Source organism: Cololabis saira, chromosome 19 (genome assembly GCF_033807715.1).
Source record: "Cololabis saira isolate AMF1-May2022 chromosome 19, fColSai1.1, whole genome shotgun sequence".
NCBI classification, from domain to species: Eukaryota; Metazoa; Chordata; class Actinopteri; order Beloniformes; family Belonidae; genus Cololabis; species Cololabis saira.
The window spans coordinates 7,613,466-7,639,660 of record NC_084605.1 but is presented as its reverse complement, the minus strand read 5'-3'; the positions used below and the strand labels follow the sequence as shown (position 1 = coordinate 7,639,660).

Below are 26,195 nucleotides of genomic sequence, written 5' to 3'. Positions count from 1 at the left end.
ATCCTTTGATCCAAACAAGTCGAGCAATCTCCGATTGACGACGGCATCCTTCTCTTTCCCTCTGGTGTCTCCGAACCCAGGAGTATCGATGATGGTCAGAGAGAAGGGAAGAGTTTTATCCTCGAACCCAAAGATCTCGTAGACGATCACATCTGATGTCTGACTCTTTGTCTGACTTTTCTTCTCATCCTCTACGATCTGAAACCAGACTTCATCCTCAAACTTCACTCCCATGGTGTAGTTGACCAGAGCGTTGATCAGAGTAGATTTTCCTGTTCCTGTTTCACCAACAAGTAGGATGGTTTTATTTTCCGGAGACTTCTTTTCACCAATGGTCAGTCTCTTCAGGGTTCCAATATGTTGGGCTTTTGGTTTCAGCTGGTAGACTGCTGGAGGTCCTGGACGGATCAGGTAACTCTGAGATATCATGTCCTCGTATCCAGATGAGATCTTAGCTCTCTCTGAGTTCCTGAACAAGGAAATACAAGTGTTCTTAGTCTGGTGACAGAAACTTAAAGGTTTTAGTTATGTTTTTAAAAAAAACAACTTTTTAGTACAATATTGAATCCCCAAAACCAAACACGGCACACGACTAAATCACATTAGGTGAGTTTCCACTAGGGGGGTTCTAGGGTGAACCCCCCAGACAGGAACCTCTAACGAGGCAAACCTTCTCCTCAGCCCATTCAGCCGTCATGTGTCCATCACAAGTCTGGTTCAAACAGAGCAGGTTTACTCGTAGTTCCTAGGGTATTCAAATGTAGATTTGGAGGACGGTCTTCTGCTATCAGTCACCGTTACTATGGAACCAACTTCCAATCTGGGTTAAAGAGGCTGACACCACCTCCACCTTTTAAAACTAAACTTAAAACCTTTCTGTTTAGTAAACCTCTAATTACAGTAAACTCTAGTGTGTTAGGGGCAGTAGTCACAGCCGCAGCTGCAGGACAAGACTAAAACAGTTTGTTTCAAACATAGCTTCTAGATATACTGCTATAGACTTACGCTGCAAGGGGGCACCAACATGATCCACTGAGCGGTGCCCATTACCCGTCCTCATCTTTCCTTTCTCAGTTATTTATTATAAGTATCTCATAACCATCATTGTTCTCCATTGTTCTTGTAGTTTGTTGTGCTGGCCCGCCCCCCCCCCCCCCCCCCCCTTTCTCTTCTGTGCATGTCTGCAGTCCAGAGCTTCAGGAGCTGCATGCTGACCTGCAGTCCCACCCTCTGATCATCCCACTGCTGCTTCCACCTGTCTGTGTGGATGTCTGGTAGATTCCTGCTGACATTCTGACCTGCATAAATCTAGATTTAGAAGCATCGTGTAAAACTCAGAATTTATTGGAATATCATGATTACGTTCGTGAATATCAATTAATCACTAGCTGCCACTGCTCATAGATCAGCAAAAATCAATCATCTAAGGAGGCGTGACGGTGCCTCCTGAACCGACACCTCCACATGTGGACGTGGTCAACATTAAACATGAGAGAATTTTAAAAAGATGCTCAAACATTATTTAAACTGAAGTGGAGCAATTGGAAGTATTTTGCCTTTTGGTAGACCGACAGGCTCCATCTCTGCAGGTCACCGTAGCAACCATGTGGACTAGAAAGATCCAGCAGGGACACGCAGGTCTGATCTGATCTTATTTCACCTACATAGTCAGTCAGGAAGTGGGGATTGTGAGCAGATGTGCTGAAAACCAGCTTTGGGTCGGCAGAGTGAAAAACGGGTGTCAGGCAGTTAACGTTCAGCAATGTTTACTCACGTTGCCATGGTGATGGTCGGGTGTGTCAGCTGATGGAGATCTGGTCTACAGAAGGAAAGGATGCAGAGGTTAGTATTTCACTTAATCATTTATATAAAACCAATTCATATCTGAGCAGCTGCGTATTTATGACAATCGCAGCACAAACGCTGTAATATGAGCAACTCAGTTTACTGCTTCTAAGATGACCACGGCTTTTATAACAGAACAATGTGGTGTTTTTTAATCCCTAGAGTCCACATTTGTTTGTGATGTAAATTTGTAATTTCAGCTGTTCTTCTTTTCCTTTTTGTTATTTTCGCCTTGTTCTCTACAATCCATAAATAAATAAATGAACCGTTGAAGAACTGACAGTACCTTTTGACTTTTGAACAATTGTTGTGTTTTTACTACGTTTTTCTTTCCCCATTTTATCACCCAGAGCTCTACCTAAGTGACAGTCCTGGGCATTGCCATCCTCTACCAACCCTGGGAGTTCCTGCACAGAGCTGCACGAGAGCATGCATCTTCCAAGCAGCACGAGAATGGGGGGGGTGTTGTGAGGATGTATCCTCATAAAGAATCTGCACTGCATTAGCAGGATTTAATGAAGCTGAGAGTAGAGATGTGATGCTTACCTGTCTGCTGTCTGTCTGTCGTCTGTCTCTCTTCCCTCTGCTCTGCTCTTTTATAATCCACCAGCAACTCTCTGAACTTTCACTTTCATGCAGGAAATGGAGAAAAGAACCATTTCTGAGAAATCATGTGACTTATCACACACGCACGCACGCACGCACGCACGCGCACACACACACACACACCTACACACACACCTACACGGTTCATCTTAACACACCACCATAATGGATTAAAACTAAGATAATAAAGACCCGATTGAAGTTTATAATAAATTATAGTAGTAATTACAATATATTTTATTTATAGTTGCCTTTCTGGCACCTTCCAGCTTTAACCTATGAGGCTTTACAAAAGATATGGCCTTTACCATTTAGCAATTGCCGCCTTTTGAAGAAAACACTTCCATTTCCTGGACAAAATTGAGACTTAATTGTAAATCTAAACTGAATGTTTTAACACTTGGATTAAAACAGCCTTTCCCAGCCAATGAGCACCTGAAGTCTGGAGCGATTGGACATCAGCAGATCCTGAGCTAGGGGGGTGCACGACTGAAAAAGGAAGACACCATCTTCACCTCTTTAGCCAGAGCACTGAGCCAGCTGCATGATCCTTCTCATTCAGCAGCTGACTCACACAACTCAGGTGAGAGACCTTTCTGACCCACAAGTGGAAACCAGCTCCACACCTGGAAGGGGGTATGGTACCTCGGAGTGTTAGGGAAGTAAATTCATGCCTACACTCACAATTTGCATGCTCTAACACAATTTAATTACATTTTTTATTTTTTTGTATTAATTTAATTTAAATTTTTTTGTCTAGCATTTATCACAGGATGTTTAAATTGTTAGTTTCTTTTGAAGTACACCACACATCAACACTTCATCCACAATACTACAGGACTGTCTCAGAAAATTAAAATATTATGATAAAGTCCTTTATTTACTTACAGTAACATGGCTATTTATAGACCCTTTAACCGCTTCCCCAGTCTGACAGGATGATCCTGGATGATCAAATTTATAATATATCATAGTGCTAATACATTTCTGTGTGTTTAAGTTATGCAAACATATCTTAAAACATTTTTTTTTAAAAAGTTAAAAAAGTTCTGGTAACCTCCTTCCGGTTTAGGGTTAAGATGGAGAGTTTAAAGGTTGCTTTAATCCAAGTGTTAAAACATTTAGTTTAGATTTACAATTGAGTCTCAATTTTGTGCAGAAAATGCAAATGTTTTCTTCAAAAGGCGGCAATTGCTAAATGGTAAAAGTCATATCTTTTGTAAAACCTCATAGTTTAAAGCTGGAAGGTGCCAGAAAGGCAACTATAAATAAAATATATTGTAATTACTATGATTATTCATTATAAACTTCAATCAGGTCTTTATTTTATTTTTAATCCATTTTGGTGGTTTGTTAATCTTGCCAAGCATTGGCTACTGTCAAGACAAGTGTGTGTCCAAATCTTGAGATCTGATCGCAGTCTGAGCTAAGCTACCGCTACCGCTACCTAACCCCAAAAACTAGAGAGCAAGCATGCAGGTGAACAAGCCAGTGTGTATGTCTATGTGTGTGTATGCGTGTATGTATATGATCATGCGTGTGTATGTGTGTGTGTGTGTGTGTGTGTGTGTGTGTGTGTGTGTATATATGTGTGTACGTACGTGTGTGTGTACATGTCTTTGTGGCTGTGTGTGTGTGTGTATGTATATGTTTGTGTGGCTGTGTATGTTTGTGTATATGTATGTGACTGAGTGGCTATATGTGTGTGTGTGTGTGTGTGTGTGTGTGTGTGTGTGTGTGTGTGTGTGTGTGTGATTAGTCACATGATTTCTCAGAAATGGTTCTTTTCTCCATTTCCTGAATGAAAGTTCAGAGAGTTGCTGGTGGATTATAAAAGAGCACAGCAGACGGTGGAGATATAGACGACAGACAGACAGCAGACAGGTAAGCATCACATCTCTACTCTCAGCTTCATTAAATCCTGCTAATGCAGTGCAGATTCTTTATGAGGATACATCCTCACAACACCCCCCCATTCTCGTGCTGCTTGGAAGATGCATTCTCCTGTAAAGCGACAAATTATCTCCTATTTTTTCCATTTAGACAAAAAGTCGTAAAAAATGAGAGACGGCTTGTGTTTAACGGGCATCCCTCCGCTCTGTATCTTCTTTATTATTCCTCTTCACTCGCTCCAAATAACAGCATTGAGCTGGTGAGACTCAGAAATAAATAAGAAAACTTTTTATTTGATGAGTGGGGAATGAAATCAGCCCTCCATTATGGTCTGATTTTATAAGACACGTGAGACTGAAGACTTTCACGTCACATTGGAATCAAATTAAAACCGGAAGAATTTCCACCAAGAAAAACACTTTTTTCTCCATCATCAGACTCATCATCAGACCAGATTAACCCTAATTTGGGACATATTGTTTATTTCAGTTAATTAGGAAAATTTGAAGAGATTTCAAAAGCTCTGTTTTATAGTTTTTCTTAATATTATGTTCGTCCTTTTGTATATGTCACCGTTTTATGTTACTTTATCTACACTTTTAGAGAATAATCCCTGACTCATACGTGTGTGTTTAGATTACGCTTTGTAAAAACTTCTGTTGGACAATTAAAAAAAAAGAATCATTAAAGGCCTTGATGCAAAAATATGACGTTGCTCATATTTGCTGATATTTGCTGAGTGCTGAGTGCATGTTTTACTTCCCCCATGACTTCAGAGCCCACACCCTGGGTGGGGTTGGTGAAAGCGCATTTCTGTGTGGAGTTTGCATGTTCTCCCCGTGTTCCCGTGGGTAGATAATGTGAACTATCCTCACAAAAACATGCACACAGTGCTGGGCTACACATGCCCCCTCTGGCCCCAGATGTGGTGGGGAGGATCCGGCCGGAATAACGTGATCCTTCCACGCGCTACGTGCGGCCGGAGAAGCCGCATCCTGTCTGGTAAAAATAAGTGGCCTGTTCACTGCTCAGGATAAGGAGGAGACCTGAGCTCAGTGCAGGAACTCCCGGGGTTGGTAGAGGGAGAGCAATGCCCAGGACTGTCACTTGGGTAGGAGCACTGAGTGATAAAAATCGGGAAAAAAATCGGGATAAAAATATTAAAAAATAAGTAAAAACACAACAGTTGTTCAAAAGTCAAAAGGTACTGTCAGTTCTTCAACGGTTCATTTATTTATTCGTGGATTGTAGAGAACAAGGTGACAATAACAAAAAGGAAATTAGCTGAAATTACAAATTTACATGACAAACAAATGTGGACTCTAGGGATTAAAAAACACCACATTGTTCTGTTATAAAAGCCGTGGTCATATTAGAAGCAGTAAACTGAGTTGCTCATATTACAGCGTTTGTGCTGCGATTGTCATAAATACGCAGCTGCTCAGATATGAATTGGTTTTATATAAATGATTAAGTGAAATACTAACCTCTGCATCCTTTCCTTCCGTAGACCAGATCTCCATCAGCTGACACACCCGACCATCACCATGGCAACGTGAGTAAACATTGCTGAACGTTAACTGCCTGACACCCGTTTTTCACTCTGCCGACCCAAAGCTGGTTTTCAGCACATCTGCTCACAATCCCCACTTCCTGACTGACTATGTAGGTGAAATAAGATCAGATCAGACCTGCGTGTCCCTGCTGGCTCTTTCTAGTCCACATGGTTGCTACGGTGACCTGCAGAGATGGAGCCTGTCGGTCTACCAAAGGCAAAATACTTCCAATTGCTCCACTTCAGTTTAAATAATGTTTGAGCATCTTTTTTAAATTCTCTCATGTTTAATGTTGACCATGTCCACATGTGGAGGTGTCAGTTCAGGAGGCACCATCACGCTTCCTTAGATGATTGATTTTTGCTGATCTATGAGCAGTGGCAGCTAGTGATTAATTGATATCAATCATAATCATAATATTCCAAGAAATTCTGAGTTCTATTTCGTCCCTACTGACCGCCAGGCGGTGCTGTAAGCACTGGATATCTTCCCTCGCGCATGCGCATGTCGAGTACAATACCAACAATGTCACGTCACCCGTGACCCCTGCATGACCCCCGGAAGGGGTATATCTTCCGGCGTCAGCATGGGATCGACTCCTTATTCTTCTCGCATCGCGCGTCTGAAGTACAGGACGGAAATAGGAGCTTTGTGAAGCTTCTTCCTTTCCTCCCTAAAACCGCCGGCCCCGGTGCAGCTTCGTGCCATTCAGGTAGGAGTAACGATCTCTTTCGTCCTCCGAGAGGCTGTGGCCGGCGCGGTATTGATGGTGTCGGGTTGCGGCGGCGTCTCCCCGCCCCGCCCCCCAGCGCGGCTGACAGAAGGTAAGCTGTCAGCTGCGTCTGACACCTGAACAATCTGTGCAGGGAGACAGCGTTTCGCTTCCTCTCCCACTTATTAATGTGACAACATTATTTTTTCCTTGCAGATTATTTTTTTCTTTTGAAAAAAACAACGCAAACACCTTTTTTGGTCTTTCTTACAGCCGTGGTGAAGGCAGCGTGTCCGCTCCCTCTCCCACCGGCACATTCGTGGTGACGGCAGCGTTTCGCTCCCTCTCCCACTTTATTGATGCTACAGCATTATTTTTTCCTTGCAGATTATTAAGATATAAGAAAGGAAAAGAACAGCGCCTTTTTGGCCTGTTTTGCGGCCGTGGTGACGGCGGCGTTTCCGCTCCCTCTCCCACCGGCTCGTTCATGGTGACGGCAGCATTCGCTCCCTCTCCCGCTTATCTTTTATCATCTCTAAAACTTTAATCCATTTTAGTGACTTTTTACTTTATGTTATTTATTATTCATCTTAAGTTTTATATATATTTCTCTAAAATTTTAGACTTTTAGGCATTTTTTACTTTCTTTTAATCTTTTAGTTTTTAGCTCCAGTGTTTCCTCAGGGGGGTCGTTCACACTGGGAGGTGTGCCTGCTCCGCCCATGGGGGTGTCGTCATGGGGATCCCTCAGGCCTGGGTAGCTGGGGGGGGGCTCCACCTTCTGTGTGGGGTCTGCCCCGGTCTGTCCGGGTTGGGGGGGTCTCTGTGGGGATGCTTCTGGTGGTCGTGGTCGGTGATGCCTCTCGGTGTGGACGGCCACCCATAGGTAGTGTTTTCCTCACCTGGATCGTTAGTGCTAAGCCATGTCACCAGTCCACTTATTGTGTGTGTGTGTGTGTGTGTGGGTGTGGGCGTGTGCGTGTGAGTGTGTGCACAGGTATATGAGTGTGAGTGAGTGTGTGTGTACGCGTGGGGGGTGGGCTCGTATGGAATGTTTTAAATTGTGTTTTTTATTGTTATTTTATTCTGCATGTAAAGCACCATGTGTTGCATTTTATATTGTATGATTTGGCGCTATACAAATAAATAAAGTTTAAGTTTAAGTGATGTGACATTATTATTTTTCCTTGCAGTTATTTTTTTCTTTGAAAAAAAAAGAAACGAGAGGATTGTTCTCTTCTTTTTGAGTAAAGACGCCTATTTTTGCCTTTTCTCATAGCCGTGGTGACGGCAGCGTTTCCGCTCCCCTCTCCCACTGACACACCTGTGTTGACGGTAGCGTGGCCCTCCCCTCTCCCGCCTGCATATTGGCGGTGACGGCAGCGTGCTCGCTGTGGTGACGGCAGCGTTTCCGCTCCCCTCTCCCACTGACACCTACGTGGTGATGGCGGCGCGTCCGTTCCCCTCTCCCACCGGCACATCCGTGGTGACGGCAGCGTGACCGCTCCCCTCTCCCATCGACACATTCGTGTGGACGCCAGCGTGTCCGCTCGTCTCTCCTACCAGCACATCCGTGGTGACGGCAGCGTGTCTGCTCCCCTCTCCCACCGGCATATTGGTGGTGACGGCAGCGTGCTCACTGTGGTGACGGCAGCGTTTCCGCTCCCCTCTCCCACTGACACATCCGTATTGGCGGTAGCATGGCCCTCCCCTCTCCCGCCGGCACATTGGCGGTGACGGCAGCGTGCTCGCTGTGGTGACGGCAGCGTTTCCGCTCCCCTCTCCCACTGACACCTACGTGGTGACGGCAGCGCGTCCGCTCCCCTCTCCCACTGACACCTACGTGGTGACGGCAGCGCATCCGCTCCCCTCTCCCACCGACACATTCGTGTGGACGGCAGCTCGTCCGCTCCCTCTCCCACCGGCACATCCGTGGCGACGGCAGCGTGTCCGCTCCCTCTCCCACCGGTTGCTGTGATGGAGCGTTTATGCCCAGGGTGCATGGCCGCCCTGGATCCTGCGGATGACCAGGACCTCTGCGTGTCGTGCCTGGGCCCTGAGCAGCCGGAGCCGTCGGCCAGCCTCCCCTCATCCCAGCCGGGGTCTTCTCTGAAGCGATCGGCAAAGAGAGTGGGGGTGCCCCCAAACGACGGCGGATGACGAGCCAGCTCTCCTCTAAGATAGATCGCTTGGCCGCCGACATGGAGCAGATGAAGGCGCTCCTTCTCAATCTGCAGCCTGGTACTGGCCAGGTGGAACCTGCCATGCCAGAAGTTTGCTCTGGGGTCGCCACCGCCGCTGCCAGAGGACGCCATCTCCATTGCAGCCTCGGCGAGCCGCTCCGTGTCATCAGGGGACCCGGCCTCACAGCGCTCGGGGTTCTCCTCGCACTCATCTGCCCAGGGCTCTCGGGAGGGGACGGCTTGTTCCTCCGTGGAGAGCGTTATCCGCACTGCCCTGGCGCACTTGTAACTGGATACACCGCGTGCGGAGGTGGCCTCTAGCGCCTTCCACAGGCGCAATCCTTCTCCGGTGGAATTCACCATTCCGCCTTCGTCGGATTTTGAGGGAGCTGCACTCATGCTGGAGAGATGTCACAGCCCTCTCCAGGCTGACAGCTGATGACCGCGCTCTGACGGCGATGGAGGACGCGGCAGTGGCTGGTCTCCACCACATGCCCCCCATCGAGCCCTCCATTGCAGCACTGATAGTGGCTCCTGATGAGGCTCTGAAGCCAGATCCCAAGTGCCCCTCTACCCAGTGTAGGGTTACTGATGGGCATATTTGTAGGGCTTATAACACAGCGGCCCGCATTGGCCGGCTGGGGAACACCCTTTCCCATCTTCTGCTGGCTCTCTCAACCTCCCTGCAGGATGCACAGGTGGAGGATTCCACACGGGACATGTGTACATATCCCTACAGGCTTTTGCCTCCCAGACGTGGGGGCTGGGGCGGCTGATGTCCACCCTGGTGCACACGCGCCGTCATGTCTGGCTGGCGCAGTCACCCCTGACGGAGACTGCTCGTAGGGTTCTTCGTCAGGCACCTGCGGAACCGGGGGAGCTGTTTGGGGCGACCGCCCTGGAAGCTCTGAACGCACCGCCCTGGCTGGTGTGACCAGGCAGCGGCTGGTGTACCTGCACAGGAGTGCGGCCGCTTCCAGTACACCGGAAGGCCCTTCACCGGCCCCCCGGCATCGCCCCCGGCCGCCTGCCCACGGCGGCCGGCGCGGCTTTCAGCGGTCTGAGTCAGCCTGCTGGTGACTTTCGCCCCCCTGTGCGCGGACCGTCCCAGCAGCGTCGGGGCGTTGGTCCCGACCGTCGCTCCCCCCGGGACGTCCAGAGCCCGGGGGAGACGGCGCTACGGCCACGGGGCCGGTCGTCGGCTACTTCTCCGGCAGCAGTCTGTTAGGGGTGCTCCTGTGCGGGCTCTCCCTGTCACCGAGGATTTTTTCACCAGGTGCGTGATGGCAACCCTTGCCCCTCTTATACCTTTGGGCCTGCTGTCGCTACGCCCCCTGCAATGTGGCTGGACAGCCTCGCCTGGATGCCAAGAGGCACGGGCGCAGGCTGGTCAGGGTTTCGCGGGTGTGTCCATACCCTCGCACCCTGGAAAGGCGGGACATTCCGGCTGAGGGGTGTGCCCTTAGGCGCTGTCCCCTCCCTGCCGGGAGGCTGTCATCAGTAGTCCTCCCGGGTCCGCACGCGCCACATCAACGTGCTGGAGCTCTGGGCTCTGCACTTCACACTCTAACATTTTTTGCAACTCCTGTGGGGTAGGCACGTGCCGGTTCGGTCGGACAGTGTGTCCACTGTCCCTTGATCGGCCACCAGAGGGGGCACCGACTCTGCACAGCTGCTGCAGGTGTCCCGGGGCCTCCTAGCGTGGACAGCTCCTCGCCTGCCCGGCCTTCGGGCGATGTTCCTGCCTGGAGACAGGAACCGGGTGACGGACTTCCTCTCCCGGCGCAAGCCGCCTTTGCAGAGGGTCCTCCAGAGGGCTCACGGGCTCCTCTTGGTGGCCCCCTTCCGACCGGGGAAACATAGTTTCCACTGCTGCGGAGGCTCTGCTGCGACACAACATGACGCCCCTCAGAGGGACCGTCTTTCCCAGCCGGGGATTCAGGCTTTGCACCCCGACCCCGTCGTTTCAGCTCTGGGTCTGGCCGCTGCGGCGCCCGACCCATTGTTGTCAAGCTGTCCTGAACACGTCAGGGCTGGCATCTCGAATGCCCATGTGCCTCCCACCCGCCTCTGGTATGAGTGCGAGTGGGGGAGACTCTCTGCCTAGTGTGCAGACGGGGCAGAGGACCCTGTTCTTTGCCCCATGGCCACGATCCTGGGGTTCCTTTCAGTCCCTCCTGGATGTTGGCCGTGCTCAGTCCACTTTAAGGGTGTATGTGGCGGTCATTTCGTCGCAACATGCCCTGGTTGAGAATGCCACCGTGGGGTGCCACCGGCTGGTTTCTCTTTCTCAGGGGGGCTCTGAGGCTGCGCCCCCCCCCCCCCCGGAGAAGCCCAAAGGCCCCAGTTTTCGATTCCATTCGATTTTATTTATATAGCGTCTAATACAACAGATGTTCTCTCTAGACGCTTTCCAGAGAACCAGAACATAAACATAAATATAAACCCCCGAGCAGTGTGGGACCTGCCCATGGTGCTAGGTGCCCTCTCTTCTCCACCCTTTGGGCCCTTGGCCCGGGTGGGCCTGAAGTGGCTCTCTATAGAGATAGCTTTTCTCCTCGCTATGACGGCGAGTCGATGAGTTACATGCCCTGTCAGTCAGCTCAGGGGCTACGTTGTGGCCGAACGTGGCGTTCCTGCCCTAGGTCCTGCAGAGAGTGGGCCGAGCCCTTTGTGCCCCGTACGGGCCCTCGCCGATTATGCTACTGCGCCTGTGCGACGGTCGGAGCAGCTTGTTCTCTGCCATGGTGGCCCCAACAGGGGGCGTGCTGTTTTCTGGACAGCGCCGTCCCACTGGGTGGTGGACACCGTCGAGCATGCCTACAGGGCCAGTGGCCGCCCCTTACCAGTGGGGGTGAGGTGCCACTCGACCAGAAGCGTCGCAGCTTCTTGGCTGCCCTGCAGGGGGTGCCTCTGGAGGACATCTGCACCGCGACTTCGTGGACGTCGCCAGACACGTTCTCCAGATTTTACCGGATCAATGTCGCCACTCCCCAACCATTGGGCGTGGTTCTACTCCCGGGTCCTTCTGCCCCTGGTCAGTGAGGTAAGTGACCGGGATCCTACGTGACATTGTTGGTATTCGTCATCCAGTGCTTACAGCACCGCCTGGCGGTCAGTAGGGACGAAATAGAACGAAAGTTACGCCTGTAACTACGGTTCTATGAGTCCCGGATGACCGCCAGGCCTGCCGGTCACTCCGAATCCTCGTGCTCTCGCGAGAAGATTCTAGGAGTCGATCCCATGCTGACGCCGGAAGATATACCCCTTCCGGGGGTCATGCAGGGGTCACGGGTGACGTGACATTGTTGGTATTGTACTCAACATGCGCATGCGCGAGGGAAGATATCCAGTGCTTACAGCACCGCCTGGCGGTCATCCGGGACTCATAGAACCGTAGTTACAGGCGTAACTTTCGTTTTACACAATGGTTCTAAATCTAAATTTTGGTATTAAGTAAAGAGGTGATGTGAGAAGACTTCATGAATTAAATCGATGAGATGTAGTCTATGAATTAGCTTTGCTGCTAACGTAACAGGTTATTTTGAGTTTTTCAATTCAATTTTATTTATTTAGCATCTATTACAACACAAGTTGTCTCTAGGATCTTTCCATAAACCTAGAACATGCAATTATTACATAAACATAACAAACAATAGCAGGTAAAAACTCCCCTAGTGGGAGAAAAACCTTAAGCCAAACAGTGGCAAGGAAAAACTCCCCTTTAGGAGGCACAACAAACTACAAGAACAATGGAGAACAATGATGGTTATGAGATATTTATAATTAAATTTTAAAAAATTAATTGAGAAAGGAAAGAGAAGGAGGGGTGAGAGGCACCGCTCAGTGGATCATGTCCGGTCCCCCCCTGCAGTGTAGGCCATAAAGCAGCATATCTACAACGAAACAAACTGTTTTAGTCTTTTTCTGCAGCTGCAGCTGTGACTACTGGCCCTAACACACTAGAGTTTACTCTAATTAGAGGCTTTACCAAACAGAAATGTTTGAAGTTTGGTTTTAAAGGTGGAGGTGGTGTCAGCCTCCTTAACCCAGATTGGAAGTTGGTTCCATAGTAACGGTGCCTGATAGCAGAAGACCGTCCTCCAAATCTACATTTGGATACTCTAGGAACTACGAGTAAACCTGCTCTGTTTGAACCGGACTTGTGATGGACACATGACGGCTGAATGGGCTGAGGAGAAGGTTGGTCCGTTAGAAACCCTAGAACCCCCGCTAGTGGTAACTCACCTAATGTGATTTAGTCGTGTGCCGTGTTTGGTTTTGGTTATTCAATATTTTACTAAAAAGTGTTTTTTTTTAAAACATAACTAAAACCTTTAAGTTTCTGTCACCAGACTAACACTTGTATTTCCTTGTTCAGGAACTCAGAGAGAGCTAAGATCTCATCTGGTTATGAAGACATGATATCTCAGAGTGACCTGATCCGTCCAGGACGTCCAGCAGTTTACCAGCTGACACCAAAAGCCCACGATATTGGAACCCTGAAGAGACTGACCATTGGTGAAAAGAACTTTACGAAAACAAATAAAACCATCCTACTTGTTGGTGAAACAGGAACAGGAAAATCTACTCTGATCAACGCTCTGGTCAACTACACCATGGGGGGGAAGTTTGAGGATGAAGTCTGGTTTAAGATAGTAGCGGAGGAGGAGAAAAGTCAGACAGAGAGTCAGACATCAGATGTGATCGTCTACGAGATCTTTGGGTTCGAGGATAAAACTCTTCTCTTTCCCTTCTCTCTGACCATCGTCGATACTCCTGGGTTCGGAGACACCAGAGGGAAAGAGTATGATGCCATCATTAATCGGAGATTGCTTGACTTGTTTGAATCAAAGGATGGAGTTCATGAAATGACCGCGGTTTGTCTGGTGCTAAAGGCGAGTGAGAATCGAGTCAGCGACCGCATGAGGTACATCTTTGACTCAGTGATGTCTCTGTTTGGAAAAGACATGGAGAAAAACATCATAGCTCTCATGACGCACTCAGATGGGAGGACACCGAAAAATGCTCTTCAGGCTCTTCTAAAAACAAACGTTAAATGTGCCAAAAATGAGAAGAATCAGCCGGTTCACTTCCTGTTCAATAACTGTCAGGAGGATCTGAGAGACGAAGACAATGAGTGGCCTTTGGAGAACGCATGGCGACTGTCGACGAGGGGAATGCAGGGACTTTCTGAGTTCCTGGAGAAAACTGGATCTCAGGAGCTGAAAACCACAGTGGAGGTTCTGAAGTCCCAAATACGACTGACAGCATCCATCCACAACCTGCAAGAAAGAATCAAGTCGACTGAGAAGATGAATGAGGACATTGAGAAGACAAAAATGCAGCTGAAGTTACACGAGATCCAACTGGAAAATGACAAGAACTTCACCATTGAGGTGGACGAGTCCTCCAAAGAACTGGAGAAATACGGTGCCGGATGGTCATGGTTTTCATATGACGGAGTCACTCGCTGCGAAACTTGTCAAGAAAACTGTCATTACCCATGCACTGATGCCTGGGCCGCCCGATTTTGTACGGTCATGGGAACTAGTACTTGCAACGTGTGTAAATGTTCTGTTAGCCAACATGTGAAAGACAGACATAGGTACGTCATCAAGACCAAAAAGGTCAAGACAAGCGTAGAAGAGCTGAAGAAAAAATTCCAAGCAGATGTGAATGACACGGCTGGTCTTCTGGGTGCGCTAGATGGGAAGAAGAAGGAGAATGAAGAAAATATAAAGCAGTTGGTGGAGGAGGCCTTCAGTCATGTACTGAAGCTGCGAGATTCTGCTCTGACCGTGAAGACCATGTCTACCCAGGCATATCTGGGTGTGCTCATCAAGAAGATGCGGGAGTTTGGGAAAATGGAGGAAGTCCAGATTCTGGAGGAGATGGACGCTCAGATGGACATGGGAAGCAAATCATTGCTGGCCAGGATTTTTGGTTAACACTGTAACCAAGAATCCACCCGATGACATCTGAGCGTCTTCAAAAACTCAGACGTCTTCATCGGGTCTGAAACCAGGAGTTAAATATCTTTAAACATCAATCATCTTCTGGTTCCAGCAGACCAAGACGTTCTAAATAAATCTTAGCATGTTTGAAGAGTTCAAGAAGATTTAGTAAGAATTGATGAAGCTAGCTGATCTCATATAATCCAAACTGGCTTCATGTGTTTTTATACTTTGAATATATGTAAAATATACACTGTTGACCATAAAGTTGGAATAGTTTGGTTTTATTCCTTAATAATTCAAATTAATTTTAACTATAAGATGTGACAAATGTTTTTTCCGGATCCAAAACTTACTCGATCTTGACACACGTGTGAAATAAAATATGAGTGACTAAACTCTGTCAGGTCTTCATCCACAGCTCAGAAGTCAGTTTAGTGCCACGTGCTATCTAGCAAAAGTGATGACAGCTACCATTGGCTCTCCCAGGTGTCAACCAACAGACCACGACCCCAATTGTACATATATTTCTATGCTTTATTCAATTTAAAGGAGCTTGAGGCTCCTTTTAAGAAATGAGACTCTCTAGCGCCACCCTTCACCACGACGGCCGTTGGGGGTACTGCAGCCAACAGTGAAGCTGGCACGGGAGAACGGGGAGAACGTACATGCACATCATGTGACGTCACATCCACAGGACAGCGCGGGAAATTCGGGACCGAATTGCAGCACATTTTGCAGCACACAGCCTGTTCAAGGCAACGGAGAGATACACTAGAGGGCTCATTCTTTTGGGTTTGGAACGCTTCATCTGACATTATTACTAGAAAACTTAAAATGTATACAGATTTTTTTCATAAATCCTGCCACAATCCGGCCTCAAGCTCTTTTAATACAAATTTGAAATGTTAAAGCTTCTTCAGAACCAAGCACTGATTTCACTGTTTCTAAAGAGGTGTTTGACGCATCAAACATAACTCCATTCTAGTTCAGCTTAAATGTATTTTCTCTTTGGATCTTTATATAAAAATCATTTGAAAATTAATGTGAATGTTGATTAAATAACACGACAAGGAGGGTCTAATACTTCTAATACTGTTTGTCTATTTTGCTGTTTTCTATTTTTACTTCAATAAAATTGAATATTTATAAAGGAAATTTACTCTTCTGTGTCAATATGTGCATAATGTTTGGCTTCTTTCTCTATTCTTAGTGTATCTCTGTTAAACTCTGTTTGTGACGTTCATGATTGGATTTCGTTGGGAAGCTGTTTCGATGCAGAAACATCAATGGAGTCTTTTTTTAATTTGAATTTACATAAATGAGTTTTAAGACCTTGTCTAAACTGTAATATTCCGTAATGCTGAACCTGGCACTCGGATCTGCGCTGTTGCGTTGGGGGCATTTGTCCACCAGGGGGCAGAGTTCAGCCTTTTCCCCAGATTTATCATGAAAAACTGAAGCTGTTGCTTTTTTTGTAACTCACAAATCAATTTTGAACCGTTTTACCATTTGGACATGAACCACTCGGACACGACCAGACACTTTCTTTTAATACATATTTTAACACTTTTATTATGAGGACATAATATAAAACGTTTTTTTTCTTCTTTAAAGTCTGGAAAAGGCATCACTCAGACTCAGAGTATTCTTTTGTGTCTGACTTCAGGGTTGAAACAAGGAGTTTTCTTCACAAATAAAGTTTAGATTCATGTATTTAGTGTGGTTTAAAGTGGATCAAACAGATTAAAGTGGCCCCTCACACTCCGGGGTTAGAGTTCACACTGAAAAAAATAAATCTAAGCACATGTAAATATAACATATTTAAATCTGTGATATTAACAATTAAAAATGAAGTTTGTTGCTTTACATGAATACATCTAGTTTTGATCTTAATCTGCATTTGTTCAAAAAACAAGATATTGTGCATTTTTTGCTTAACAAGCAGTATTTATGTGAATCCCAGGCAATCTTTTCATTTACACACAAACAACAAGCAATGATCTTGTATTTACTTTTCATTTAACAATTTTAATCTATTGGGCAGATTGACCAACGTTTAGATGAAACATGCTTTATTTGTTTAAGTAGAACACCACAGTAAAAAATATCTTGCTTGATCTACTTTAAAAAAAAAATTTTTTAGTATGTACAAAATTCATTTGCAAGTAAAGTGAACTTAATTTTTCCACTTAATTTTTTTTTAAAATGTATTTATTTTTTCCTTTTTTTCTTTTGTTTCCTCTTTTTTCCTTTTTTTCTTTTTAAAGTCAACTTAATTTTGATAAACTTAACACAATTAAGTTGACTGTACTTGCAAAAGGTATTATTTACATACATAAAATTAAGTAGTTTATACAAAGACTAGTCTTTCTTGATCTACATAATAGTCTAGGCAGAATTTCTGAAAATGTGCTTATTTAAAGTGCTGAAGGCATTTTGTGAATATTTATAACTGACAACATTTCTAGGGGTATTAAGGGGTGCCGAATCCAAATCTGCTGTATATGAAGCTCAAAAATGTCCCAAAATGCCTCAAAATTGAGAAATCCAACATGGCCGCCACCGCCAGGCTGAAATCTATTTTTCAGTTTATCTTTTTTACTAAACAAGGTACAAAAATGAATTAAATGTACTTTTGTAAGTTATCCTACATGGGAAATTTGATGCCATATTCAGATTTGAGATATATCGAGATTGGGGATGGCAAAGGTTCCATTCCAGCACATTTGATACATTTTACCTCAAAACAAAATACAAAGTAAGTAAAAGTAGCCTAATAATAATAATAATAACGGAGTAATTATTCATAGTTTCTTCACATTACATCTCAATTCTGAATATGGCATCAAATTGCCCATGTAGGATAACTTACAAAAGTACATTTAATTCATTTCTGTACCTTGTTTAGTAAAAGAGATATACTGAAAAATCAGCCTGGCGGTGGCGGCCATGTTGGATTTCTCAATTTTGAGGCATTTTGGAACATTTTTGAGCTTCATATACAGCAGATTTGGATTCAGCACCCCTTAATACCCCTAGAAATGTTGTCAGTTATAAATATTCACAAAATGCCTTCAGCACTTTAAATAAGCACATTTTCAGAAATTCTGCCTAGACTATTATGTAGATCAAAAAAGACTAGTCTTTGTATAAACTACTTAATTTTATGTATGTAAATAATGTATTTTGCAAGTACAGTCAACTAAATTGTGTTAAGTTTACTTTATTTATCAAAATTAAGTTGACTTTATTCGCAAAATGCCTTCAGGGTTCTGATTTTGTGAAAATTGACCCTGTCTATAATAATCTCATGCAAAAAGTAGATTAATTTTTTTTAAGTAGATCAAGCAGAATATTGTATGAGTGCAGGTGCCCACTCGGGTTGCTGCGTGGAGCGTGGACCGAGCTGGAGGGGGAACCTGCAGGAATCAGCTCCAGTCGAGGGTTTGACGTGATGCAGAGAGAGATGGTGATCACTTCACTTCAGACCCGCGGAGGTCGGAGTGAGGAGATGTTTGGAGGGAGGATGGATTAGTGTGGTGAGACGGGAGGTGACTCCGTATCCATGGAGAGCTTTTCCAGCGAGCCTCGGGTCCTGGACCGGGATCCGCAGCTCAGCCTCAGCCTGCGCGTCCTGGCCGGCTGCGTCCTGTGCGTCCTGATCGTGTCCACGCTGCTGGGCAACACGCTGGTCTGCGCCGCCGTCGTCAAGTTCCGCCACCTGCGCTCCAAAGTCACCAACTCGTTCGTCATCTCGCTGGCCGTGTCCGACCTGTTCGTGGCCGTGCTGGTGATGCCGTGGCGGGCCGTGTCCGAGGTGGCCGGCGTCTGGCTCTTCGGCCGCTTCTGCGACACGTGGGTGGCCTTCGACATCATGTGCTCCACGGCGTCCATCCTCAACCTGTGCGTCATCAGCATGGACCGCTACTGGGCCATCTCCAGCCCCTTCAAGTACGAGCGCAGGATGACGCGCAGGTAGTTATACTGCCCTGATTTCTAACAGCTGGGGCTAGGGTTGCCACCTTTCAGAAATAGAAATAAGGGACGCCCTGATTTCAGCAGCGCAGGAGCCAAAAAAAAGCCCCAAAACTTCTAAACTGAATAAAAATGTGTTTATTTTATATGAAAAAACGAAATGCTTTGATTTAAAGTTTAAATGCTTTAATAGCATTGAACTTGCATGACTGTACAGACAACCATACTAGCAACTGAATTATCCTCCTATTCTATGTATGTCCACATCGGCCCAGATGTATAATATAGCCTACAGGTGAAGAATATGGTGTAAAAGTTAATTTATTTCAATAATTCAACTAGAATATGGTGTAAAAGTTAATTTATTTCAATAATTCAACTAGAATATGGTGTAAAAGTTAATTTATTTCAATAATTCAACTAGAATATGGTGTAAAAGTTAATTTATTTCAATAATTCAACTAGAATATGGTGTAAAAGTTAACTTATTTCAATAATTTAACTAGAATATGGTGTAAAAGTTAATTTATTTCAATAATTCAACTAGAATATGGTGTAAAAGTTAACTTATTTCAATAATTCACTAGAATATGGTGTAAAAGTTAACTTATTTCAATAATTCAACTAGAATATGGTGTAAAAGGTAATTTATTTCAATAATTCAACTAGAATACGGTGTAAAAGTTAATTTATTTCAATAATTCAACTAGAATATGGTGTAAAAGTTAATTTATTTCAATAATTCAACTAGAATATGGTGTAAAAGTTAATTTATTTCAATAATTCAACTAGAATATGGTGTAAAAGTTAATGAAAATACGGTACAAATCGTGTCCCGTATTAGTTCAATACGGGACGCAACATTTTTTTCTCAAATAAAGGACAATTCCGTATTTTACGGGACGGGTGGCAACCCTAGCTGGGGCGTCAATTGGGTATGAAGGTACGGCAGCCGCCACACCTTGGCTTCAAGGGTTAAATGTTAATGTTTGTTTTTTCAAATACATTTATGGAATAACTACAAATGCAAATAAGAACAACATGATCGATTTCACTAGTTATTTTACACTGCAAAAACTCAAAATCTTAACAAGAATATTTGTCTTATTTCTACTTAAAATGTCTCATTTTTAGTCTCATTTTAAAAAAAATCATTACATTTAGGACAAGACTCAAAAACAACCATTTTCACCTGTTTCAAGTAGATTTTCACTTAAAATAAGTAGAAAAATCTGCCAATGGAACAAGATTGTTTTGCTTGTAATGAGAAGATAAATCTTGTCCCACTGGCAGATTTTTCTACTTATTTCAAGTGAAAATCTACTTGAAACAGGTGAAAATGGTCAAATAACAAGTTATTTTTCTGGTGATGACTCTTGTTTTAAGTGTAATGAGATTTGTTGACTAAAAATGAGACATTTTAACTAGAAATAAGACAAATATTCCTGGTAAGATTTTGAGTTTTTGCAGTGAGCTAGACTGCATTTGAAAAAGTTCCAATTTTCTTGACCACACAGATAAGCTACATAGCAGACTTCTGTGATGAGTATTTGCTGGACGTGTTGATTGATACTCTAGTTAAGTTCTGTGACTCGTAACCTTGCCATACCTTAGCGTCCACTGAATTGACGCCACTGTTTAACAGCTGCTTTTTATTATTTTACTTCTTTTCTTATCATCTTATTCTTAATTATTTAAATCTTTTTTGTTATTTACTGTCTAATTATGTCCAGAGGTGTCAAGTAACGGAGTACAAATACTTTGTTACCTAAGTAGAAATTTTGGTTATCTATAGGCTACTTCACTGGAGTCATTATTTTTCAGACGACTTTTTACTTTTACTCCTTACATTTTCACGCAATTATCTGTACTTTTTACTCCTTACATTTTAAAAACAGCCTCGTTACTCTATTTCATATCGGCCTTTAAAAAAAAAATATCCAGTTAAATTGCTCCACCCGGATAGAGTGAATTTGGTTGTGGTTGTTTCAGATGTTCTTGTCCAGTTTTGTTCTTACATCCGTTCCCTCAGATTCCTGCAACTAAACTTGGATGTACATTCCAATAAAGGTTAGGATAAATGATAACATGCCTCTGAAGTTTGACTTTTTGCACCATTACCATATACTTCTATAGGCAGTACTCGAGTTGAGGGGGGATGAGGGGGGACGGCATCGCCCCCTGAAATAAAAACGGTCAAAATCATCCCTCTGTAAAACTGCCATCCCCCCTTTCCATCCCCTATGCCATTTCATCAATGAATGTGGTTTTACTGCTATTTCAACATTTAGAGTCATCACCAGAAAAAATAACACCGGAAAAATAACGTATTCGACAATTTTCACCTTCAAGTAAATTTTCACTTGAAATAAGTAGAAAAATCTGCCAGTGGGACAAGATTTATCTTCTTATTCCAAGCAAAAAAATCTTGTTCCACTGGCAGATTTGTCTGCCAATTTTAAGTGAAAATCTACTTGAAACAGGTGAAAATTGTTGTTTTTTCCAGTGATGAATCTTGTTTTAAGTGTAATGAGTTTTTTTTACTAAAATGAGACATTTTAACTAGAAATAAGACAAATATTCTTGTTAAGATTGTGAGTTTTTGCAGTGATCCATTTAACTTATCCTGTGAAGGACAGAGTCATATTGATAAGTTCAGAAAAGTGTTTTTTATTGTTGTGTTTTGATGTATTTGATGTAAGCCCAGTGGATATTTAAAGCTTACAGAAGGCTGCATTTAACTGCTGCTATGTCATTCCTGCAGTATTTCTGCAGGTGTTTTGGTCAGTGCTATTATTTGTAATATATTATATTATTTGTAATCAGCACAAATTATCTGTCCCCATATGATAAAATCCACCATCCCCCCTGATTTTTTTTTACAACTCGAGTACTGCTTCTAGGCAACTAGTCATCATATCTTCTGCTCTCTGAAACACATGTCAATGCTCAATAGTACACATATATGGTTCTTTAATATATTTGCATTACTTTAAGTAGTTTTGAAACCAGTACTTTTATACTTTTACTTGAGTATAAAACTTGAGTTGATACTTCAACTTCTACAGGAGTATTTTTAAACTCTAGTATCTATACTTCTACCTGAGTAATGAATGTGAATACTTTTGACCAGAGCCGGATTAACGCAAAGGCAAACTAGGCATGTGCCTAGGGCCCGATTGACAGGGGAGGGGCCCAGACAGAGGGACAACATTTTTTTTTTTTTTTTTTTTCTGTTTGCACACATATTAATGGTTGATACCATGCCGGTAAAAACCTAAGGCATATATATATATGTGCATTATTACTATATTTAGTATACATACATATATATACGCATACATACACATACACATACATATACACATACAGACATGCATACTTTGCCTTACTGCAAATTTTATTGGTCTTTGTAGATTTGACTTCTTATTTAACTATTCAATTTAATCAACACATTTAATTAAGATTTTCTGCAAAATGCAATAGCTTAAAACATTTATCTTATTTTACTCTGTTTACATAGCAATGCTGACACCTATTGGTGATTTACTGGTACTAATACCTTAACAATGATACTTGCAATCGATAAGATAAGGATAATTTAATAGCATTTAATAGAGCGGTGTAATAACGTATAAATAATACAAATCTAAAAATAGTTTGATAGACTGTTTAATATAGAACACATGACTTATTTTGGAATACAAAGAACCAACTTGACTATGACTATGCCATGTAAAATGTGAATTAACTTTTATTAGTAACTTTGGTAAATTTAAGATTTCAATTCATAAATAACATCGATGGAGGGGGGCCCAAAAATCACAGTCTGCCTTCCATTTATTTATTCCGGCTCTGCTTTTGACACCTCTGCTTGCAGGTTCGCCTTCCTGATGATCGGCGTGGCGTGGACTCTGTCCGTGCTCATCTCCTTCATCCCCGTCCGGCTCAACTGGCACCGCCAGGCGCACGACGACTCCGCGCCGGACGACCCGCGCGGCTGCAACGCCAGCCTGAACCGCACTTACGCCATCTCCTCCTCCCTCATCAGCTTCTACATCCCCGTGGTGATCATGGTGGGGACGTACACGCGCATTTTCCGCATCGCTCAGACTCAGATCCGGCGCATCTCGTCCCTGGAGAAGGCTGCGGCGGTGCCGCGGGCGCGGTGCGCGCACAGCCCGCGCCGCGGCCGCGGCCCCGGCCGGTGCCCCGGCCCCGGCCGCGCCTCGACGCACGACGAGAGCTCTCTGAAAACGTCCTTCAAGCGTGAAACCAAAGTGCTGAAGACGCTGTCCATCATCATGGGGGTGTTTGTGTTCTGCTGGCTGCCGTTCTTCGTGCTGAACTGTGTGGTGCCGTTCTGCGGGGACGGGGAGCCGCCGTGCGTCAGCGACACCACCTTCAGCATCTTCGTGTGGTTCGGCTGGGCCAACTCGTCCCTGAACCCGGTCATCTACGCCTTCAACGCAGACTTCCGCAGGGCCTTCTCCACCATCCTGGGCTGCAGCAGGTACTCACACGTGTAGAAGTATTCACATTCATTACTCAGGTAGAAGTATAGATACTAGAGTTTAAAAATACTCCTGTAGAAGTTGAAGTATCAACTCAAGTTTTTTACTCAAGTAAAAGTATAAAAGTACTGGTTTCAAAATGACTTAAAAGGAACCCTGGCTATTAAGACATGTAGGTCTTAAAAGATAAATGTTGGTATCAATTATAACAATGTGATATAAAAAACCTTGTTGATGTCTTCGTTTTTATAAAATTTGAAAATATAATTTAACTCGTAGGTCGCCATTGTTGTTTACACCGCAATGCATTCTGGGTAGTGACGTCAGACGGTGGCTCCTGCTAACCCCCGTACACTGTTTTGACACCCAGAAACAGATGAAAACACAGCTAAACAAGTGACGGCGCACCAGAAACACAGATGAAAACACAGCTGAACATTAAGGTGACGGCGCACCTACAAAAAAGTAAAAAAATAAAAAATAAAAAAAAGTACAGCACCATAAAGCATGAACTATAAAAACACCATAAAACTCAGATAGACTAACCAACCACACGTTTCAACTAGCAGATAGCCAATGCTACAATAAAAACCCCAGCCAGATCTGGTGTCATTAAATTAAATAAAGATGTTCTTGCCTATTTGAAGCGAAGTCTGCGCCTCCCGTTTCATCAAAGTCCCGGGCCAGTCCCCTCAGCCTCTGGTCTGTCATCAAACGGTGGACCCAGCACCGAGGCCGGTTTTAGGGGGGGCATGGGTGGGCTATGCCCACCCAAACGTGCATCCTGCACACTGGCGTCTCCATCCCGGCGGCGGCGAGAATGGGTGGCGGTGCGCTGCAGGCTCTAGAGCCACGGCTACGGCGTTGACGCCGTAGCCTACGCCGTCTACGCAGGAGCCTAATGCACTGGTAAGATGCGCACGACATTGATCATTTTTGCAGATCTCCCGTGCATCACAGAACTTTGATCCAGTTTGCCTGAACCGAGACGTCTTATGGGCTCCCTCGTCAGCCTCCACGGCCGGGAGATGCTGCATATCTATGTTTTAGATACCTGTCCCAGTTAAACTAACGCGGCTTATCTTCCCAGAGCCACCGCTCTACGTCATCGCCCCCAGAATGCATTGCGCAGGTAAAACATGGCGCCTCCCACAGGTCAAAATATGTGATAAACATTGTAGATTTTTAAAGCAATTAGATTATTTTATGTGTTTCTAACAACATATTTTAGTATAAGAGAACAATTGTGGCTAATTAGGGATTACAAGTCTTAATAACCAGGGTAGTATAATGCAAATATATTAAAGAACCATATATGTGTACTATTGAGCATTAACATGTGTTTCAGAGAGCAGGAGATATGATGACTAGTTGCCTATAAGTATTGTAATGGTGCAAAAAGTCAAACTTCAGAGGCATGTTATCATTTATCCTAACCTTTATTGGAATGTACATCCAAGTTTAGTTGCAGGAATCTGAGGGAACGGATGTAAGAACAAAACTGGACAAGAACATCTGAAACAACCACAACCAAATTCACTCTATCCGGATGGAGCAATTTAACTGGATAGTTTTTATTAAAGGCCGAAATGAAATAGAGTAACGAGGCTGTTTTTAAAATGTAAGGAGTAAAAAGTACAGATAATTGCGTGAAAATGTAAGGAGTAAAAGTAAAAAGTCGTCTGAAAAATAATTACTCCAGTGAAGTATAGATAACCAAAATTTCTACTTAAGTAAGGTAACGAAGTATTTGTACTTTGTTACTGGACACCTCTGCAGGTACTGCTCCACGTCCACGGTGGAGACGGTGGACTTCAGCAACGAGCTGGTGTCCTATCACCACGACACCACCCTGCAGAAGGAGGCCGTGCCGAGGCTCCGGGAGCCGGAACACAACTTTGACAAAGTTTCCGTCATTTCCGACGACTCCACGAACCACAGGAACCTGCTGCTGCCCGCCATGCTGCACTTCGAGTGCGAGCGGGAGATTTCTCTTGACATGATGCCCTTCAACTCATCCGATCCCGACTGTTATGTTATCCCTGGACAAATCCAGGACCTGTAAACCCCTCCGAGCTGCAGCACTGCTGTATTCTGATGATGTGACCTTGGGGCTTCTGAGAGTGCGTTTGAGGACCAGTTCTCTCATTTCTGCAGTTTTCTCAACACCAAATGTTTGGAACTGCTGTGAAGGAAGAAAAGCTTCAGTTCCTCCAGTGACCACCAGGGGCGGGATCCAGTCGTGACTCAACCTCCATGTTAAAATATCCAACTTTAGCATACCTGTCAAGTTTTTAAAAATAAGGGACATTTTCCACCGGGGTCCAGTATCCATTACATTTTAGGTTTACAAGAAATGTATAATTACCACCTGTCAACCACTTACAAACTACAATTATGTGCTCAGAATCTGACGGGCCGACCTTTGTTGACTGAAATGCTTTGGACATTCTCAAGTAATTCCTATAATGGAGGCTCAATGAAAACACAAAGGGGAATTAAAGCACATTTATTTATTTTAAATATTTTTCAGCTTATATACTCATTGATTGTCTTCAAGTGAAACATTTAGATTTTCTTTCAATTTCTCATTTTCACTCATGTGGCTCTCTGGTATTCACTGACTGATGACACAGACGCATGTTTCTGTGCACCGTCCTGCTCCTCTTTAGGAAAGTAAATTAGGCATTTCTTTTTTGATATTTACACTAAGTCTTCGCTTTTCTGGCAGAAATGCCTTCACTCTCATTACATCCATCCATCTCTCGTATTTGTTGTTCCGAGTTTGTTCCCGTTGTTGTCACTAACCTTGTGAGAACTGCCACCCAGGCTACAGCAAGGGGCATTTCTCGCGAGGTTAGTGGCAATTCAGTTTGGAGAGGCACAGGAATGCTTTTTAGAAATTATTATATTATGAAATGGGAAATTTACAGGAAAATACTAATACGGGA

At 44.3% G+C, this 26,195-nt stretch overlaps 2 protein-coding genes across 2 annotated transcripts; both read left to right on the top strand.

Annotated features, from left to right (window-relative positions):
- Positions 1-13,182: 13,182 nt before the first annotated feature.
- Positions 13,183-14,746, top strand: LOC133419781 (uncharacterized). The gene has a single exon (XM_061709197.1). The coding sequence runs from the start codon at positions 13,217-13,219 to the stop codon at positions 14,744-14,746; it is 1,530 nt and encodes a 509-aa protein (XP_061565181.1). The 5' UTR covers positions 13,183-13,216.
- Positions 14,747-18,380: 3,634 nt separating this feature from the next.
- LOC133419066 (D(5)-like dopamine receptor) lies at positions 18,381-25,309 on the top strand. Its single transcript, XM_061708082.1, has 3 exons — positions 18,381-18,730; positions 22,611-23,243; positions 25,024-25,309. The coding sequence occupies exons 1-3, from the start codon at positions 18,549-18,551 to the stop codon at positions 25,307-25,309; spliced, it is 1,101 nt and encodes a 366-aa protein (XP_061564066.1). The 5' UTR covers positions 18,381-18,548.
- The last annotated feature ends 886 nt before the right edge of the window (positions 25,310-26,195 follow it).

Coding starts and splice junctions, on each gene's coding strand:
- LOC133419066 (XM_061708082.1), top strand. CDS start 18,549: ATGCCGTGGCGGGCCGTGTCCGAGGTGGCCGGCGTCTGGCTCTTCGGC. Junction 18,731..22,610: donor GAGCGCAGGATGACGCGCAG/GTAGTTATACTG, acceptor CTCTGCTTGCAG/GTTCGCCTTCCTGATGATCG. Junction 23,244..25,023: donor ACCATCCTGGGCTGCAGCAG/GTACTCACACGT, acceptor ACACCTCTGCAG/GTACTGCTCCACGTCCACGG.
- LOC133419781 (XM_061709197.1), top strand. CDS start 13,217: ATGATATCTCAGAGTGACCTGATCCGTCCAGGACGTCCAGCAGTTTAC.